General features: G+C 33.1%; 1 protein-coding gene across 1 annotated transcript; it reads right to left on the bottom strand.

Annotated features, from left to right (window-relative positions):
• Window positions 1–8261: 8261 nt before the first annotated feature.
• Window positions 8262–9175, bottom strand: LOC113743583 (F-box protein SNE-like). Its single transcript, XM_027271633.2, has one exon. The coding sequence runs from the start codon at window positions 9058–9060 to the stop codon at window positions 8500–8502; it is 561 nt and encodes a 186-aa protein (XP_027127434.1). The 5' UTR covers window positions 9061–9175; the 3' UTR covers window positions 8262–8499.
• Window positions 9176–20105: the final 10930 nt, after the last annotated feature.

Below are 20105 nucleotides of genomic sequence, written 5' to 3'. Positions count from 1 at the left end.
AACCTATCCCTGGATAATAATAACTTTTTTCTAGACTTCTTTACTCTCACAAATCAATCACATAAAAACTAAGAGAATGTAATTATTTTTGGCTGATGTAGCGAGCACAACATGCATTAAGCAGATCTTTTCAAGATAATCGTATATATGTTGATTACCTTACCAGTTATAATAAACGTCTCTCTGTTGATGCTTGTTAAAAAATACATTGCGGTTAGTGCTTTATATTTATTCCAGTTAAATATAAAAATCTTAGATTCAACTAAAAGTTCAATCTGATACATGCAATGTCCTTAAAGAAAGGAAAACAATTAAATGAATAAATAAGTATTGATAGTCAATAATATATGCCTGTAATAATAATACATTAAGCATCACTTCTCCTTCAGCGGCACATAGTCATAGTGCCGTGAATTATGACCTACGGAATGTAGCATAATGCATGTTGAATTAATTAGAGTATACTACGTGGAAAACTATTTGAATATCAATGATATATTCTCTAAGAGCCTTTTTTTTTTTTTTTAATGAAAAGTTTTGAATTTGAGATCTCTTACTTACAACCCCTCTCACCTTTACCACCTAATCCAACCCTTCCCCGTGCTATGTTAGTAGGGATTATTAGTATGTATGCCCTTAAACTGATTGACTTCTAGGGATTTGTTATACATTTTTACTATTTATATATTAATGAATTGCATCTTTATCATTTCAATTATATATGATTTATATTAGAATGATAAGGTCTTTATATTAAACCTAATTAAGTGAAATCATAAGAGCTATGATGGTGACATTCATTCGACTTATGTTTATTCTTATTTTTAGTTATAGTATTAATAAGATAAGAAATTATTAATACAGATAGACCAATATATACTATGCCTCTTTCTTTTTGAAGTAAATAGTAGATCTCATATATTATAATATGAAAACATCTAAACTAGTATATGATTATTTGATAAAATGATCAAATTTACTAGATTAATCCTTATAGAGATTTTTATGATGATAGTTATTTGAGTGTCAATGGATTAATCTCAAAAATATCAAGAGTGTAAATGATCTTTAGACTTAGATTTACCATAGAATCTCGAATGTGGATAACCATGTTTTGACTCTATTTGATTGCTTTTCATAAATGGGTGGCTCAAATTATTTAGTTGGGTATAGTATGAATCATGTAAGGATAGTGTGTAATTTACAAGTACATACTGCCTCTAATAGTGGAGGAGTTATATCTTTGATAACCATTTGTTGAAGTATAACTTAAAGAAATTTTGGCTCTAAGTGGATAGATATTAGAAACATGTTTCTAAGTCCGTCTTCATGGGGTTTTATTTTGGTAACAAAGAATCATCATTAGTCATATTAGAGTTGCCACAAATGTCATACTCTACATTAATATGAGATAAATATAGTGACATATATTAATTAGATAGAGAATGTGCATGAAAGGGTGACGTTATCAACTTGACTTTTTTCATTGCTTGGATAATCACTAGATGCCAATCTTGATTTATAAGAATAAATAAATTAGTTAGTTGAATCAATGATTAATTAAAGAAATTTTAATTTATTTAATTCTTATTTATTTTGAGAGTTATAACTTGTTGCCAATGTGTATGTGAACTTAATGGGGTTCCATTAGCAAGATTAAAAGGAATTTAAGTAGGGAATTGATTGATAAATTTTAATAATTTATAGTTTTATTTGAAAGACAAATTAAATTTGAGGGACTTATACTGCTAATAAAGTTAACATTTTTAAAACAAGAGTTGTATTAAAAGATGAAAATTAAATTCTCTTGGAAACCACTTATGCATTTCTCAAGAAAATTAGAGTATTTAATTTGTCTATAAATACTCTGTTAACTTAAATTTGAAAGACTAACCACATAATATCAATCTGTGAGATTTAGAGAAAATCATGAGAGAGGAAGTTAGTGAGTATCAGTTAGGGAAAGATGGAAGACACATCGTCTCTCTTCCTCTCTCCTAGTCGTTCCTCTAAGTTATAGCTGTCAAACAAACCCATTTAACTAAATTTACCCATATCCGTCCATGAATAGATGGGCATGGGTATGTTAAATTTTTGCATATGGGTATAAATGGGTATTATTGGATAACCCATCAAGCCCAATTAACCCATTTAGAATTGTTTTCCCCCAAACCTTCTCTCTTCCCCCACCCATTAACTTGCTCATTTTTCACAATTACCAATTTATGACAAGTTTAGCCTCTTTTCTTATTTTTTTGAAATGAAATTTTAAATTTACACACGAAAAAATGTAGAGATTCAAAATTTTTAGATTAAGGTTTTTATGTTAACTTTTATAGTACTGAGTTCAAATTTTTATATTCTTATTGTTTAATTATTAAATAGTATGTAATTTTGCGACATAGAGTACATATGGGAAAAAAATTGATAATTAGGTTTATTGAACATTATAAATAAATATTTAAAACTAATGATGGGTGCAAAGGATGGTATAAATTGATAACTTAGTTTATAAAAATAAAATTAAATGAATTTACAAAAAGTTAATATAAATGGGTTATAAATAAGTAATTGGGTTACCCAATTCATTTTTTAACTTATCCATTTATACCATCTAATTAAATGGGTATAAATGGGTTGACTTGCTTATACCCATTACCCATTTTATCCAACCCAAACTTGCCCAAATCACCCATTGTGACACCTATACTCCTAGTTCTGGCAACTGAGGTTTTTCTTCTCTTCTTTAAACAACTTGTTAGTTTATTTGTGAGCTAGATCTTGGAAGAAAACTAACACTTACCTAGAGGTGTCAAAATGGGTGCTTTGGGTGGATTTGGATTAGTTAAAATGGGTAATGGGTATAAGTGAATTAATCTATTTGTACCCATTTAATTAAATGGGTATAAATGGGTAAGTCAAAAAATGAATTGGGTAATCCAATTACCCATTTATAACCCATTTATTTTAACTTTTTGTAAATTCATTTAAATTCATTTTTGCAAACTAAGGCTCTGTTTGAATTGTAAATTATTTGAGATATTTTTACTGTAACACTTTTTATAATGTGATGTATGTGAGATAAAAAGGTAATTGGAAAGATAAAAAGGTGTGTTGGAAATTGTAATGGTGATGTAAGCAAATAAATTTTGACAAATAATCCTCTATCCAAACAAACCCTAAGTTATCAATTTATACCACCCTTTGCGCCCATCATTAATTTTAAATATTTACTTATAATGTTCAATAAACTTAATTACCAATTTTTTTCCCATCCGTACTTTATGTTGCAAAATTACATACTATTTAATAATTGAACAATAATAATATAAAAATTTGAACTAAGTATTATAAAAGTTAACTTAAAAATTTAATCCAAAAATTTTGAACCCCTAACATTTTTTCCGTGTGTAAATTTAAATTTTCATTTTGAAAACGCAGGAAAAGAGGCTAAAACTTGTCATAAATTGGTAATACTGAAAAATGATCAAGTTAATAAACTAAGATAAAATAAAATGATAAGATAAAACCAACAAATAATAATAATAATAATAATGAAACAAAGTAGTTAATATCATGTAAGGATCGAAAATAACCAAGTGGAAGAGATAAGCAATGTAAAGATCACAAATGTAACAATAAGTAAATAAAAAGGAAAGAATTGCAAATCAATTAACTACCTAACTCCTCTTGAGCTTGTAGATTAATTCAAACAAACTTCTTCAAGTTGATGAATTATAATCACTTTTGTGTACAAAGGAAGGTTCACCTCCTCCTTACCCCGAACTCCACTCAGTCAAGTTAGGAAGTTTTACTATCCCTCAGGACAACCCTCACAGAGTTACACTCATGAAATATTCACTCACAAATGAAAAACTTACAATGAATCTCACATCACTAAGACTACAAATCTTCTTTGGAGAGTGTTTTCTCACTAAAACTACTCTAGATCTTTTGTATCTTCAGTGTGCAAAAGTTGTTTATAGTATATGACCAACCACTATTTATATAGGACCAAGAAAGTGCCTTATTAAAGCTTCCAACGGATAGAAAGTAGTTGAAGAGTCAGCTAGCTGTTAGAGTATCGGACGTCCTGTAGTCTGGTTTCTTGCGTCCGACAGCAGGCAGTGAGTTTAAGAGATTTTCTTCAAATCTATCGGACGTCCGGTGCAAACTCTTTATGCGTCCGACAGCAAACAAAGAGATTTAAGAAATCATCTTGTTTCTATCGGACGTCCGGTGGAGACATATTCAGCGTCTGATGGTTTCGTCGACTTTGAAAGATCCTATCGGATGTCCGATGCTTGCTTCCGAAAGAGGTCAGTGAGTTAGGTGGAATGTCTTAATTCTTTCGGACGTCCGGTAATGGAGTTCTTCATGCGTCCGAAGTTGAGCAAAGAGTATCGGACGTCCGATCCAAGCGTCCGACAGTTTTCAGCAGCCTTTGTTCCTTTCAATGCACTTGAACTTTGAATCTTATTTGTTTCATAGCTGAAAGTATTTCTTGAAGAGATATTAGTATTATCCATTGTTTTGTAAACATCAAAAGTTAGGGACCAAGGTCAACATATCATGACAAAATGAAGAATCTGAAAAAAAAAATGGGTGGGAAAAGAGAGGAGGTTTAGGAGAAGACAATTTTAAATGGATAAATTAGGTTTGATGGGTTATCCAATAATACTCCTTATACCCAAATGCAAAAATCTAAAATACCCATATCCATCTATTCATGAGCGGATATGAGTAAATTTAGTTATATGGATTTGTTTGCCACCTATACACTTACCTAACTTAACCAGTAACTACTAAAGAGGTTTTTTACTAAGAAGCTTGTGGGATCACTTGCAAGATGCTTGGATAGCTTCGAGTAGATTCAAAGAACTTAGCTCATCGCCTAGCAACTATAAAAAAGGTATCATTCTAACTCCTCGTGGCATGGAGCCTAATCAAAGGAATATCTACTTAACGAAATTAAAATTTTTTCAAAATTTTTCACTGTGAATAAATACTTGATTCCTTACGGTGCAGTGATTGAGTAGACATTATATTCACAAATCTGAGTGACAAACCTGTCGAAAGGGGACGATGACACTCCTAAATCCTTGTTTTATTTCTCTAATTTCTCAGTTCTAAATTCAGAGTTGTTTTTCTCCTTATTAGTAGATTCTTCCCTTTCCCCATCACTACTTTCTATTTCCAACAATTTTAGTTTGCATTTTGAATCTTTCACTACAAGCTTACTTGTTGATGCCTTTGTACTCTTTAGGGCAAAAAATCATAACAGCCGTTAAATTATTGTTCACATCAATTTTCAACCATCAAACAATTTTCATCACAAATTAGCAACTAAATTGACTAATAAGCACACCTGTGGTGATTTCATTGATTATTACTCTTATTCTATAAAATAATTAGTACCGTATATTGACAAAAAAATACCCGTGGTGGACAAATACACCCTTGCATTTTTGACATGTGTTCTGATTATTTTGCAGATTAAAAGCAACAATCGATGAAATAGCCACAAGTGTGTTGGTTAATGAGTTCAGTGGCTAATTTGTGACGAAAAATTATTTGATAGTCAAAAGTCGATGTGAACAATAGTTTAATGCCTTTGAATCCCTTTACTCTTTATTTCCACTTTCCATCCTTTACCTTTCTTAGAATCCCTCATCATTGTTAGGTTGACCTTGTCCAGAACATAATTTTTGTCAAAAGGCTCAATGATCTCACTAGCAACTGTGGGGGCATTGTCGTAATTGAATATAAATTTGTCTCACTTAAATAAAGTCTTTTTTGCTTTAGTGTTGATTATATAAAATCTGTATTACATAATTACAAAATGTGTCTCACTTTAGCTGTTAAAGCATAAATTTTTCTTCCAGTTTTGTCAGTTTTACTAAATGGGACAGATTTATGAATCATAGTTGAAATCATATATATATATATATATATATATATATATATATATAATAAAGTCATATTCTCATTCTTATCATTTTATATTTTCTCTTTCCTACGTGGCTTAACGACACGGCAAGTAGTTTCAACTCGCTCTATAAAATAACTTACGCTCTTCCATCTCAATATCCACCTTTATTTTTTTAAATAACCTATGCTCTATATGGAGCTTATCTCTCTCTTTTCATAAACATGAAATCAATTATCTATCTAAATTTAATTTCAAATATAAAACCGTTCTTATCATCCATGTATGACTTATAAAACCGTCTTTATAACCGTCCTAAGCATTCTGTCCTATATTTGCGGTAGATTGTCATTCTATCATAATCATATATTTGTGGCCGCTTGCTTCACTTTTGGTTTGTGAACTTCTAGGTATAACAAGATATGACCCGTATAATTTCTTTAACATGCACGCCTTTAGTAAAACTATTTTTTATTATCTTTTTATATTCTTATCAAGATCTCTTTATATCCTTATCAATTCTTCTTTCCTACCCAAAGTTAAATACTTTAAGCAACTTAATTTAAGATAAAACTACTTTTAATATTCTTATCAATATCTCTTTATATTCTTATCAATTCTTATTTCCTACCCAAAGTTACGTACTTTAAGCAACTTAAATTAAGATAAAACTACTTTTAATATTCTTATCAATATCTCTTTATATGCTTATCAATTCTTATGCCTACATATAGCCTCTAATAAACGAATTTCAAGCATCAAATTCATGGTTAGGTATTTCCAGTGCAAGCGGTTGGCACATTAAAGCATCGATTTTGGGTTTCCACTCCTCTTGATTATCAGGTATATCTTTCTTTGATATACATTTTTCTTTTTTAAAAAGACATGTTCATCTTCAATTGTAAGCATTTAGTAACATATCTTGAATTTTGTGTATTTTGGTTTTATTTTCTATTTGTTTTGTATGAAGAGATAGGATTTAAACAAGTATTTTCATTGTAAGTTTTCATATACATTAAGTTTGTATTTAAGAAAGGTTATAATAAAATATACATTAAGTTTATATTTCATATCGATATTTTTATAAAATTGGCTAAATAATTTATTATTTTTTGAAGATTCCCGTTCAACGAACGGGTATAAAACTAGTTTGAGTATAATTGAGAGATGGAAACTAAAATGAACTCTTAGACCGATTCAAACTGGTGATATTATGGGAATCGAGTCCGCCAAGTTCAGTTTACTAACGGTAGCTTGCGTGTAGGTTTGGCTGTAAATTGGATTGGGTGAGCTCAAATGCTACATATGGGCAATAAATAGGTCCAATTATTCGTTTAAAATAGTTCAAATATATGAGCATATGTGAATTTTACTAGCAGATGTTTAATTCCTGCTGGCCCATTTATGGTATAGGGGTTTGGTTCGTCATGGCCCATTTATTGTTTATTAGACTACCATAAATATAATAAAGTCGTGGGGCCCTGTTTCGAAGACCAAAAATTGGTCTAACAATCACGAGATTCGTCCAAGGTTCGGCTATCCTTCCTCTAAGATTCTGCAATAAATCCTTAAATAGTTTATTGGGCGTTATTGTTTTTTAATAAAATTAATTCCTCTTAATATGTTGTATTGTATGTCTAACAACTTTTTCGATAGTCATATTCTTGTTTTCTTTGAAGGCACTCATTGCATTTAAATTTCTTATTATTATTTATTTATTTATTGGGTGAAGTAAGTGACCTCGGCATTTAAAATTTGTCTTTTTATTACTTATTAACATCTTTTTTCAGTTAATCTTTTTGAATGGAATAAAATTTCCATTTCACCGAAACTTGTCTGTGTGTTCTTTTTAAATGTAAGTGGAAAGATTTAAATTCAAAATTTTTTACTTATATTCCTTTTCCTGAATCACTTAACCTAGCTATCTCTTTCCCTTATCCGTATAATTTTTATAATATTCCATAGGATGTTATCAATAACTATTTGAAAAAAGATAGAAAATAGAAGCATATGCAAGGAATTCTTAGTAATCTATGAACAATGAGGGAATCCAGAAAAAAGGAAAAGAAAAGTCAGGGAAAAGGGGACCATGGACAAGGTAAGAGTGTTCATTTTAAAAAAAAGACTCCATAACTGCTATTACTTATAACTAGCATTAAGACATACAGTAAAATGTGCCTTAAAAAAGACGACTTTACAGTAAAATGTTATAATATTTTCCATCGAAACAAAATACATTTGAATTGCAGTAAGTTTAAAATAATTTGTTCACGAAATACAAGGCTACGAAGAAAAGAATGATAGAAAAAATTTTCATCCACGATACATGGACTTCACTAATAAGTTCTCTCTCCAATAATAAATCAATGACTCCATTACACGATATATATTTGTGGAAATAAATAGTGAGAAAACATATGAATGGACATAATTATTTTTGTTTTGTGCAAATAAAATTGCATGAAACATAGTAATTAAAATGAATCACAACTGAGGGAAAAAAAAGAATGTGAAATGGAAAAAAAAATAGCCCTTTGATTGAAATTAAACCATCATGTCAACGGCTGCAATCAAACATTCACCGCCTCGCAGAGGAACATAAGCGACAGTGCGGACGAGTCGCCGATTCTTCCACTCCCACCACCGCCGCCGGCGCTAAGCAGCACCCTCTCATAATAATCTACGCAGAACAAAGACAAGGAAAGCTCCACCTCCTGTCGAGTCCAGACTCGCCTGACCAGGTCCGAGTCCGACTCACAACCACCCCCTCCACTGCCTTTTAGTACTTTCATTCTTCTGAACTTCCCAAAAAGTCTGTTTAGAACGGGCCTCACGCAGACCATGTACAGCCTCTTGTACCCTCCCAGCGCAACCACCATCTTCTTCACTGCCTCCGGCGGGGGCGAAGAGTGGCGGAAGCACAGGTGCTCCCACAGCGAGTCATTCCTTGTTATAGCACGCCATAGCCGGCAAACACACGCAGCTACGCCTAGTGACCGGCCATCAGCTTTCTTCAGTATCTCAATGAGGACATCCATGTTATCATTGATGCACAACTTGGGTTTCTTGCTCTCTTCATCTTCGAAAATAGATCCCGTTTCCATCTCATCTTTTTCATGTAGTTGCACCATTTTTACTTTTCTCTTTTGAAGCAAAAAAGGATAAAGACTAATGGGTTTTTTTCTGCAGAGAATTTGGTTAGAAATGATGTAAAAAGTTTGGAGAGAAATAATGAGTATTTGTAGGTGTAGTAGCTGGAGGGGTTAAGACTGAAACTATTTGTCTACACTCAATCTCAAGATTACCTTATAAACCAGGTAGCTCAGGAGTCAAGTGGATTTTTGTTTTTTTTTTTCCTCCTTTCTATCGTCACCGTTCATTTTTTCTTACGTAACTCTTGAATTTACCATATGATTTATAAGTAGCTTTGTAGATTGGCAGTACCTAAGTATTTTCCGTTTTGACTTAGTCTCTTGTGGTGTGTGGGAAAGAGGAAAAAGAGAGTATCGAGGGAAGAAGAAGGTGCCAAACGAGAAGCGCCAAAGAGAAGAAATTGAACCAGAGGCTTTGCATTAATAGTTTAGTGGTTTTTTTGGGGGAAGTAAAAATGTTGTTTGTTGTATTTGTTGTTTGCATACTTCTATGCATGAGGGTTTAAGACTTTGAGATTGAGGTCGGTTGTGACTTCTGATTGTGAAAGTCATATATGAACGTTGAGGCATCGTACTTGGTGGAACTTTTTTTTTTGGGTGGCTGTTATTTGATTATTGGTGTAGAAATTCTTCTATATTACTACAGCTTGCACTTATCAATTATAATTCTTACTATCAGAATTCCAATTCTAGACAAATTGATCCTTAAACATTAAGTTTTGTCCCACTTTGACCTTTTTGATGAACGTGTTTGAAAAATTGGCAAATTTTAGGCAAATTGATGACCTTTTTGAACGCATGTGGTGCATGATTGGTCAACTTGTCAATATTCACTTCCGTCTCAATAATTTAGTCATGTTTGGAGTATTCAACTTTTTTAAAATAGTGATTTGATTGTGATGTCTGTACCTTTTCTTTCTAATTTTATCCCAATAGATTCAAATTTTAAATTTGAATGGTAACATGCATATGATTAGAAAGAAGGGTTATATTGTAAAGAGAGATTAAAAGGTGCTTTGACTTTTTCAATTGGGACATCCCAAATGAAAAGTATGACACTTTCAATGGAACGGAGGGAATAATTTCTTATGCTTTGCACCACTAAATTCCAACATTTGGACTAGCATTACATATTTTTCTTACGATCTAGTGTTATATATATTTTTGCTTGGTCTTCGAAAAAACTTATCACTATGAAACTAACAAAATTATGTTTTAGCTTTAAAATTTATGCTTACAATAATTAAGTAACACAAGGGCCCCATTTGATAAGTGAATTTTTTGGATATTTGTCCAACATTTTACTGTAACTTACTATATAATTTGTAGAAACATTTTGAGGTGTGTAAAAATCTTTCTTTAAAAAAATTTTCTTTTTTTTTTCTTTTTCTCTTTCCTTCCTTACCTCTTCTTCTTCCCCACCCAATTACAATTTTCTTCTCCCCCACTGACCAGTAGCCGGCGATCGGTAGTAGAAACTTCTTTTTCTCTCTCTCTCTCTCTCCTTCCTCCCTCTCCTCTCCTTCCCTTCTCCTACTTCCTCTCCCCCTCTTTCTCCCCACCCCACTACAATCTTTTTCTCCCTCCTTGCCCACTGATTGGTTGACGTCGCCAACGACCAATGGCAAAATTTTTTTTTTTGCTCTCTCTCCTTTCCTTCTCCTCCTTCATCTCCCCCTCTCCCTCTCCCTCTCCTCTCTCCCCCTCTCCTCCCCTCCTCCTCTCTCCCTGCCATCTCCTTCCCCCTCTGGTCGGCGTGACCAGATATGGTCGCACTTGGGGAGGGGGAAGGGGATGGTGGTTAGGGAAGGGAGGGGAGAGGAGATGGCTAGGGAAAGGGGAAAGGAAGGAGGAGAAGGGCAGGAAAGGAGAAAAGGGGAGGAAGAGAGCGAAAGGGGAAAGGAAAGAAAAAAAAAGAGGAGCTAGCACCAGTGGAAATGTCAGTGACAGCAGAGATAGTGGTGGGTTGAGATGGGGAAGGAAGAAGAAAAAAGGAAGGAAGCTAATTTTTTTTTTTTGTATATTTTTGGGTATTTTAAAGTATGTATTTTAAAAATTTTGAGCAATATTTTGAGATTATTGTAGGTAAAGTTGTTAAAAAACTTATAGGAGAAAAATTTGGCAAAAAACTCCTTTGCCAAATAGGTCCAAGGTTAAGGAAAATATGTGTAAGCAGGAAATAGGAATGGTTTTAGTTTAGGTGTTACTAAAAGTAAATGACAGTGAACTAACACCGCAAAGAAAAAGACAGTGAATTGGTTGGCGAATCATTTATTTAATAATGAGTAAACTTATAAGCACTACAAAGTAAATTTAGTTAATTTCCACAATAATGCTATAACCAAAATTATTTGCCAGTACAAGACTTTCTAGACTATTTGTGACAGCCCCACCTCCCCCTAAGGCGAACCAGAGGGTTCGGCGGACCGTCTGCCCAGCTCTCGCCGGGACTCAGTCGTTCACCTCAGTCCTCAATTAAAATCGAAATAAAATACAGGAATAAATATAATGACAATCTAAAACTCAACGCAAAACTTATGTACATTAGAGTACAAACATCGAATATACAAAGGTTCTCAATTCTTCATACATCCAACCCGTGCCAAGCACTAGGGCGAGAACCATTACAAAAGAAAACCAAGAAACTAGTCTAGGCTAGTCGATCCAAAACTCCCGTCCTGGTTCGCCTTCCCTGTTAAGGAAAACAAAACTAAAGGGATGAGCTAAAAGCTCAGTGAGGTTCCGAACACATAACCAAACAATCAATCCAATACATTAAACATAGAGTATCAATAATTCAAGAAACATTTACAATGGAAAGCGATAATAACACATTCATTAAAAGGATACGGGCTCACAGGGAGCCATGCTTTCGTTCGTTCATTCGTTCTCCTGACATTTCCCCTTATTCCTCCAATTGTTTGAAAATGCATTTTTGTAAGTAAAACCCTCGTTCGTTCGTTCGTTTCATTTCATTCACCCCCTCCTGGATGTTGGTCAGGCTCCACCAACCTACAAGGTAATACTCGAGTATACCAACATTCACACCCAGGGTCACCATATCGCCCGATCGAGTCCGCTTCTGGCTCGAGTCGATCGGTAACGAAGGGCAGGGCCCAGTTCAGCCAAACGGCTTACATTCATGCGCAACTAGCATTTAATCATTGAAAATTTCACATTTATTTAGGTCGAGTGCGATAAAGTACACACTCGCCTAGAAAACTCGTTTTAACAATCATTGAAAGCACTTAACACATTATCAATCAATAATAACAAGCCAATAAGTCAAGGAAATATAACAAACAAGGAACACTCACCTATATACACAAAACAACGTGCAAAATATCCTTCCGGATATTATCTTTAGTCACCAAGAAAACCTAAGATTAAACAAGAAAGAATATTACAGCTCATCTAACACAAACAATTAGGTGAAATCAAAGAACTCGACAATTGATGAGTAGAACATATAAAAGACTTTAAAGTGAAACGAGGACATTTGGACCCGTGGACAAAAATAACTAGGGTTTCATAGTCGAAACGTAAAACCCAACTCAAAAGGGTTATAAAATTTTCCAATGGAAATAGTTGAACCAAAGACAAGTCGGAATCCAACTAGATAGGCTAAGAAATACTGTTTTCGGGATCGTTTATATGGTTCAAAATCATCTCATATTCAAGTAGATATTATAGACTAAATGTCTTAATGAAGAAAACCCTAAACCACTCCTTTTTATTTGGTAAGTGTAAGTAAACATTTGGAGTTTCCAATTGAAGAAGGATCATGTTTTAAGATGGAAAACGGTCATAGTATTTGCCAAACAAAAATATACAAATTCAAATAGAAACTTAGCCCTCGAGCGAAAATTTGGGCAGCACGCCCTTTGTATTTACCTATTTTTCCAGCCATTTATAGCTTCATTGTTTTCCTCAATCAATCCCAAAGTCACACACAATATCATCTCATTTCAATAGCCATTCCATAGGCTCAAAGTCATATAAGTACAAAAATCAAGCTAACAACATGTGCGGAAATGAAGTTTAACAAAAGACAGATTTGACGGGTTTTGCGTAACGGACACATCCGAAGTTATGCTTATCGGATTGGGATGTAATTTATACCATTTCGAAGCTAAGACAGAGGGCTACAATTTTGATGAAGACCACTTAGTCCAAATTCCAGTGTAACCTAGTCAAATTCCCAATTCCCAGAACCAAGTTCCAACTAATTGGCTAATTAACCATACTACCTTTAAATGGCCATATCGCAGGCTACCAAAGTCCGTTTAAGGCGTTCTTAGAGGCGTTGAAAAGCTAAGACAAATACCTACAACTTTTATGAAGACCATTCAGTCCAGTTCTCACCCTAATTAGGTCAAATTTACCAAAACAACTCCAGATTTTCCAGTTCGAAATTCACTGCAGAAATCAACTAGCAGTCCTGCTTTATTCACTCATATCTCAGCACACACACTCCAATTCAGGTAATTCCAAAGCCATTTGAAAGCTAAGATACAAGACTATAATTCTTAAGAAGACATCATCAACCAATTCGGTAATATCCCTGGTCAAACTAACCACTTACAGAGGCTGATTTTCATTTTCGGACAGAAACAGGGTAGCAGGGGTATTTCGGTCTTTTCACAGGCTACGTTGCTCTGATTGAGCTGAACATTTGCAGGCAACTATAAAACATCATTCTCTACAACTTTTATGTTTTGTGCTAAGGCTAGTTCGGCCTCTAACAAGGTGAAATAGAACCTGACAGAAGCAGGGCAGGTTATCATCCAAGCTGGAATTCATGCATTCAAGTGCTAATCTTCCACAAAACAACATCTAAAGCAACTAAAAACCACTAATAAGCAATTAATTGAAGTAAAGAGGATGTTCTAGGCAAAATACCTTAAAACCACAAGAAAGGTAGTAGCTTGGAGCTTGTCCCTTCAAAATCACTCCACTCAATCCTTTAATCCACCTTAATAAACAACTTTGATGGAGGGAAAGAACAAATGAAGTTTCTCTCTTGGTTTCTTTCCCTCAAGGTGGCCGGCCAAGGAAGCTTAAAATGGGATAGAAATTGGGTGACAATTGAAGTTTAGGAAAGTGAAATACTCTTAGTCAAAGTCCACTCACTAATCGGGTCGCGACACGTGGCGCCTCTAAGCTTTAATCTTATCTTCTTGTCTCTCCATACTAATTAATCTAGCTAACATCTAATTGTCTCTTAACACCTCGTAAAATAATATCACTTAATACAAAACTCCAACAAGTTGCCAAAATATAACGCATTTACCGCACTAGCGGGTCCCACGTCAATAATACACTTCAAACTCAACGTACACTAACTCATACTAGGAAGATGATTTTAAAACTATACTTACTTGTAAAAATGCATAGAAAATTCAATATTTCCAAGGAAAGTATAAAATATAATCAAAGAAATAAAATAATGTTGAGAAAATGTGAAAATTTTTGGGTCCTCACACTATTCCTTAACCTAATGCTCTTTATGGCTTGTTCGAGAAACTATAATCATTTTAGATATGCACCAAACTAAGCCCTTTCTTTTTTCCTTCCAAATCAAAGCCGTCATTACCTTCTGTCCCTATACCTATCTTCCACATTAACAATCTTTTTTACTTCTTCCTTGGTTGGATTTAACCATTCAAAAAATTTGAGATTTTTAATTAATTTACGGTCTTCGAAAGCTCTTCTATTGGAAATTGATCCAACACTGCAAACAATTTAACTTTTCCAAAACCCAAGCCAAAGTTTGGATTCATGTAAATTCCCATAATTATAATCCTTAAATCTCACTTGTCCGTTATTACAATCACCTTGAGCATGTCCTAATTTAACAATAAAATAGTGTAATAATCCTGGGACTAATTATGTGAATAAAAACTTATGCATTTTACTAATTACTAGTACTTCAGTTAGAGGCATATCCAATTGAGAATGGAGAGGTGCAAGACAATGTTCATTTGAGTCAAAGTAAACAAAGTGAGAGATGTTCAAAAGCGTGGACAGGAAATATTCGAAAGCAAGAGATGTTGAAAAGCGTGGCAGACAATGTTCATTTGAGCCAAAATAAACAAAGTGAGAGATGTTCAAAAGCGTGGACAAGAAATATTCAAGAGTGGTGGACAAATAGAAAAACTAGTAGTGGTAATGTTAGAAAGCATAGAGGTTAGACAATAAGGTAAATAAAATAGAGAAAGGTAGAGGAATTGTTGTGTCAACATATCCTTGTCATTACAAACTTGTTATCATAGTTTGTGGTTTTTTTCACCTGTTAAAAGTCCGCAACTTACAAGGAGTATTAAATCAAGGAATAGCTTTGAAAAATATTAAATTGGGAAATAGTTTTTGTAATTATATTAATTTGGAAATTAACTCAAAGTATGGCATAGTAGAAGCTTTTTCAACCAACATAATTAATAGTACTAACAACTTATTAATTAATTATTGGTTAAACACATAACGACTAGGATGTTCAAACTCCAATTCTAGTAATATAAACATCATTAGTTAACTATCACTTTCTACTCATTATCTCCTCGTTCTCCCATTTCCAAAACTCTAAAACTTCTTCTCTTCTATGTGATCTGGTCTCTGTCGCTGAAATTTTCTTGTCAGTATTTTCCTTGTTTTCATAGTTTCTTTCTCTGTAGTTCTGAGTATTTTTAATCTGAAATTTCTCATAAATGTTCTAGTTAGGTATAAATTTTGTCTTGGGGTTTGGAACTATTATATGTTAGATATGCTTGTTTATACGTATCTAGTATTATATAGTATTATCTTTTCATATTTGAAGAAAATTCCTTTTATCTATGGTATTTGTTGCAAATCCTTAATGTATTTGCTATTAGTAATGCAACTTTCAGTGAATAAATGAAATTATCTTATTTATTTAAAACAATCGAAAGTGTTGTTTAAGTTATTATGGGTTATTATATAAGTGTGTGTATACATATTTATATATATAACGTGTGCCTATACATACTTAACCTATGAAAGAAGAGAAAAAACCCTATGTTTGATAAGCTTTAAAGGGCATTGTCCTCGATTCGTAGGTAGAGAGGGTTTGGAATACTAGAATATGAGATATGTGTGTGAGGTCATGGATTCTTTGTGGTTTTTGGAAATGGACTACATACATCATTCATAAAAGAAAAGAGACTGAACAAAAAATGTGTAAAGCATTTGAAAGTTGAATTTGACGAGTCTGAGAAATTGTGGCTGCAGTTACATAAAAAATTGATGAACTTAGATATCCATATGCAGTCATTATTATGATGCATGTAGAAATTGTGATATCGGGACCACACTAGTATACAAATACTAGGAGGAATGCATGGGAGTTTGGTGTATGTGATTAAAGGAAATTATAAGGAAGTTATTATAAAACTAATAAAATAAACTACTATAATAAGAATTGAAATATTAGAGAAGGAAATAGAGAAATAGAGAATGATGTTCTTATTGTTCCAAATAATCAAAAAGTACACCCAAGAGGTGTCAAGGTACCACTATATATAGGTACTACAAAATTAAAGGTACATCAATTCTATTAAACACTCATTATTATAAGAACATGAATAGGCATATGAAACTGTTCATCAAATACATGAATAGCTCTTGTGGATTGAAACTGTTCATCCAATGTAATTCCTTTACTTAATGTAGCAATGAATTATGAATTGATTCTATTGAGAATATAAATGGATATCCACACTTTTAGTTGTTTCATAACACTCCCCCTTGGATGTCCATTACACAAAGAATATGCCTTGTTAAAACCTTACTAGAAAAAAATCCAAAGGGACAAAAACCCTAGTGAAGGAAAAAGAGTATACTATTCTTGTGTATTGATCTCTCCATCTGATGCAAATATCATTTGAGATCTTTTAGCCGACGCATTCCAATATTTTTCACCAATTTCTCAAATATTGCAGTTGGCAATGCTTTGGTAAATAAATCTGCCAAATTATTATCTGAACGGATTTGTTGCACATCTATTTCACCATTCTTTTGCAAATCATGAGTAAAAAAGAATTTGGGTGAAATATGTTTCGTCCTATCTCATTTAATATATCCTCCTTTCAATTGAACTATACAAGCTGCATTATCTTCATATAATATAGTTGGAGGATTTTCTTTTTCGGAGGATAACCCACAACTCTTCCGTATGTAGTGGGTCATTGATCTTAACCAAACACATTCTCGACCGGTCTCATGAATTGCTATTATTTTAGCATGATTCGATGAAGTGGCGGCTAATGATTGCTTTGTAGATCGCCAAGAAATGGTTGTATCTCCATATGTAAATAGATAACTAGTCTGAGATCTTACTTTATGCGGGTTAGATAAATATTCAGCATCAGCATAACCAAGTAATTCAGGTTTGGATTTATTTGAATAAAATAAACTAAGATCAATTGTTCCTTGGAGATAACGAAAAATATGTTTAATACCATTCCAATATTGTTTTGTGAGCGAGGAACTAAATCTTGCTAATAAATTAACTGTAAATGATATATCAGGTCTTGTACAATTAGCAAGATACATTAGTGCACCAATTGCACTGAGATATTGTACTTCAAGACCAAGTGTCTCTTCATCTTCCTCTCGTAGTTTAAAAGGATCCTTATTAGGATCTAGTGATTTGATGACCATTGGGGTACTTAATGTATGTGCTTTATCCATATAAAATCGCTTTAATACCTTCTTGGTATAAGCAGTTTGGTGGACAAAAATTCCACCTTTCAAATGCTCAATTTGTAAACCAAGGCAAAATTTTGTCTCTCCAAAATCTTTGATCTCAAATTCCTTTTTCAAATATTCAACACTATTTTGAATCTCTTTAAGAGTTCCAATCTGATTTAGATCATCAACATATACAACAATTATCATAAAATTTGATTCATTTTTCTTGATAAAAACACATGGACATATTGGATCATTGGTATAGCCTTCTTTAGTTAAACATTCATTGAGGCGGTTATACCACATACGTCCAGATTGTTTGAATCCATACAAAGACCTTTGTAATTTAATAGAATAAATATTTTTAGGATTTGATTTGCATGCTTCAGGCATGTTGACTCTGTCAGAGATTCTCATATAAATATCATTTTTAAGATTTCCATATAAATATGCAGTAACAACGTCCATTAGATGCATATCTAGTTTTTCATGTACTGCAAAACTCACAAGATATCTAAATGTGATAGCATCCACTACAGGTGAATACGTTTCATCATAATCAAATCCAGACCTTTGTGAAAATCGTTAGGCTACGAGTCTTGCTTTATACCTTACAATTTCATTTTTCTCAATTTTTTTCTCACAAATACCCATATAACCTACTGGATTTACACCTTCAGGTGTTTGGACTATAGGTCCAAAAACTTTTTTTTAACCAATAAATCGAATTCATATTGGATCGCATTTTTGGCCAATCATTTCTATACCGTCATTCATCAACCGATCTAGATTCATGATCCTCATTAACTTCTATAATATCAAGTGCTACATTTCATTAGGTTCTAATTAAATTTTCTATGATTTCATTCTCTTGAGGAGTTGGCTCTTCAGGAGCGACCTCTTCAAGAGGTTGAATTTTGTCATGACATTTATTTAATCTCCGGAGATATTTGAAATCAATTTATACCTTATTTAGGTAGGCCGGCCTTAAATTTATTTGTAGCACTTGTGCATGTCCTTCAGGGACATCAATTTTAACCAGAGTATTTCATGCAGTAATAGTTGATTTAATGACTCTTCTGGAGTCGATAAATATATTTGACAATTGATTTGCAACTTTCTACAAATGAATAATTTCTTGAACTTCTAGTTCATGTTATTTTGTATGAGAATTGAGGAAATCCAATTTTTCAGATGATTTCCTTTCAGTTGATTTTTTCCTCCCCCTAATGTCGGGAATCGTAGCTCATCAGAATAAATAAACCATTCAATAGATCACCCATCAATATTTTACGATATTTAATCGTAATAGGTGATTCATACCCGACATAAATTTTAAATTTCTTTTGGAGCCATATATAATATAAAGGGGGTATGTATAAATACTTGTCGACTCTCAAATATTCTCACTTTTGCCAAATCATATATCCATTGGGATCAGTAAAATTCTGGTTTACTGCAGGTGATGATCATAAATCAAATGAGAATGAAGACAACTATATCGATAACAATTTCTCTCTCGAATGATTATTATGATATAATTAACCTTTATCTCACTTGATTTCTAAACATGATATCCATTATTGTCTCATTTAATGTCTCAATTTGATATCTATTTCGATGGATATTCAAATTCAATAAATTTTTCGAGACATGGTAAAAAGTAGTGTTTTATTTATCATAAACTTTTCTCCTACAAGAAGAAATATAGCAGTGGTTCTTCTGGAGTTTTCAATCACTTAAGTACTACCATTGATTGTGTTTGTCTCTTTTGTTGGAAAATAGTGTATATAGTAGCATTTATTAATGAGACACATATCATTATCACCATAATTTTTATGGGACAAATATTGTGACGCCCCCACTTCTCCCAAGGGCGAACCCAAGGGTATCCGCGGAACGCCTGCCTAGCTCTCGCCAGGACTCGAGACAAATCAATTCAAACTTAACAATATATAACAATTTATACCAGTCTAATAAGGAAAAAATCGCTTCCATAAACGAATATCCAAGTCTTGTACCACGTGTTCAAAATACATCCGTTATCCAATTCTTACGTCAGGATCCAAAAGATACATCAATTCCCAAATATATACAATAGCCAAAATGTCTAGTCAATTACAATTGAAACCCTAATACAAAAGTACATCCAAAGGGTTCCAACGAGTTTCACTCCATCCATTCCTGTTAAGGAAAACAAATCTACGGGGTGAGCGAAACGCTCGTGAGGCCAAGAAAACACACATGCAAGCACGTTGTCCAAATAACAATCCCAATATTCAAGTAATTTACAATTCGAGCGAGAAAAAATAAAC

This window comes from Coffea arabica, chromosome 5e (assembly GCF_036785885.1).
Source record: "Coffea arabica cultivar ET-39 chromosome 5e, Coffea Arabica ET-39 HiFi, whole genome shotgun sequence".
In the NCBI taxonomy this organism is placed as follows: domain Eukaryota; kingdom Viridiplantae; phylum Streptophyta; class Magnoliopsida; order Gentianales; family Rubiaceae; genus Coffea; species Coffea arabica.
Note: the sequence above shows the minus strand (reverse complement) of the source record. Positions and strands in the feature narration are given on the sequence as shown.

Excerpts from the sequence above, each read along its gene's own strand:
- LOC113743583 (XM_027271633.2), bottom strand. The coding sequence starts at position 9,060 with ATGGTGCAACTACATGAAAAAGATGAGATGGAAACGGGATCTATTTTC.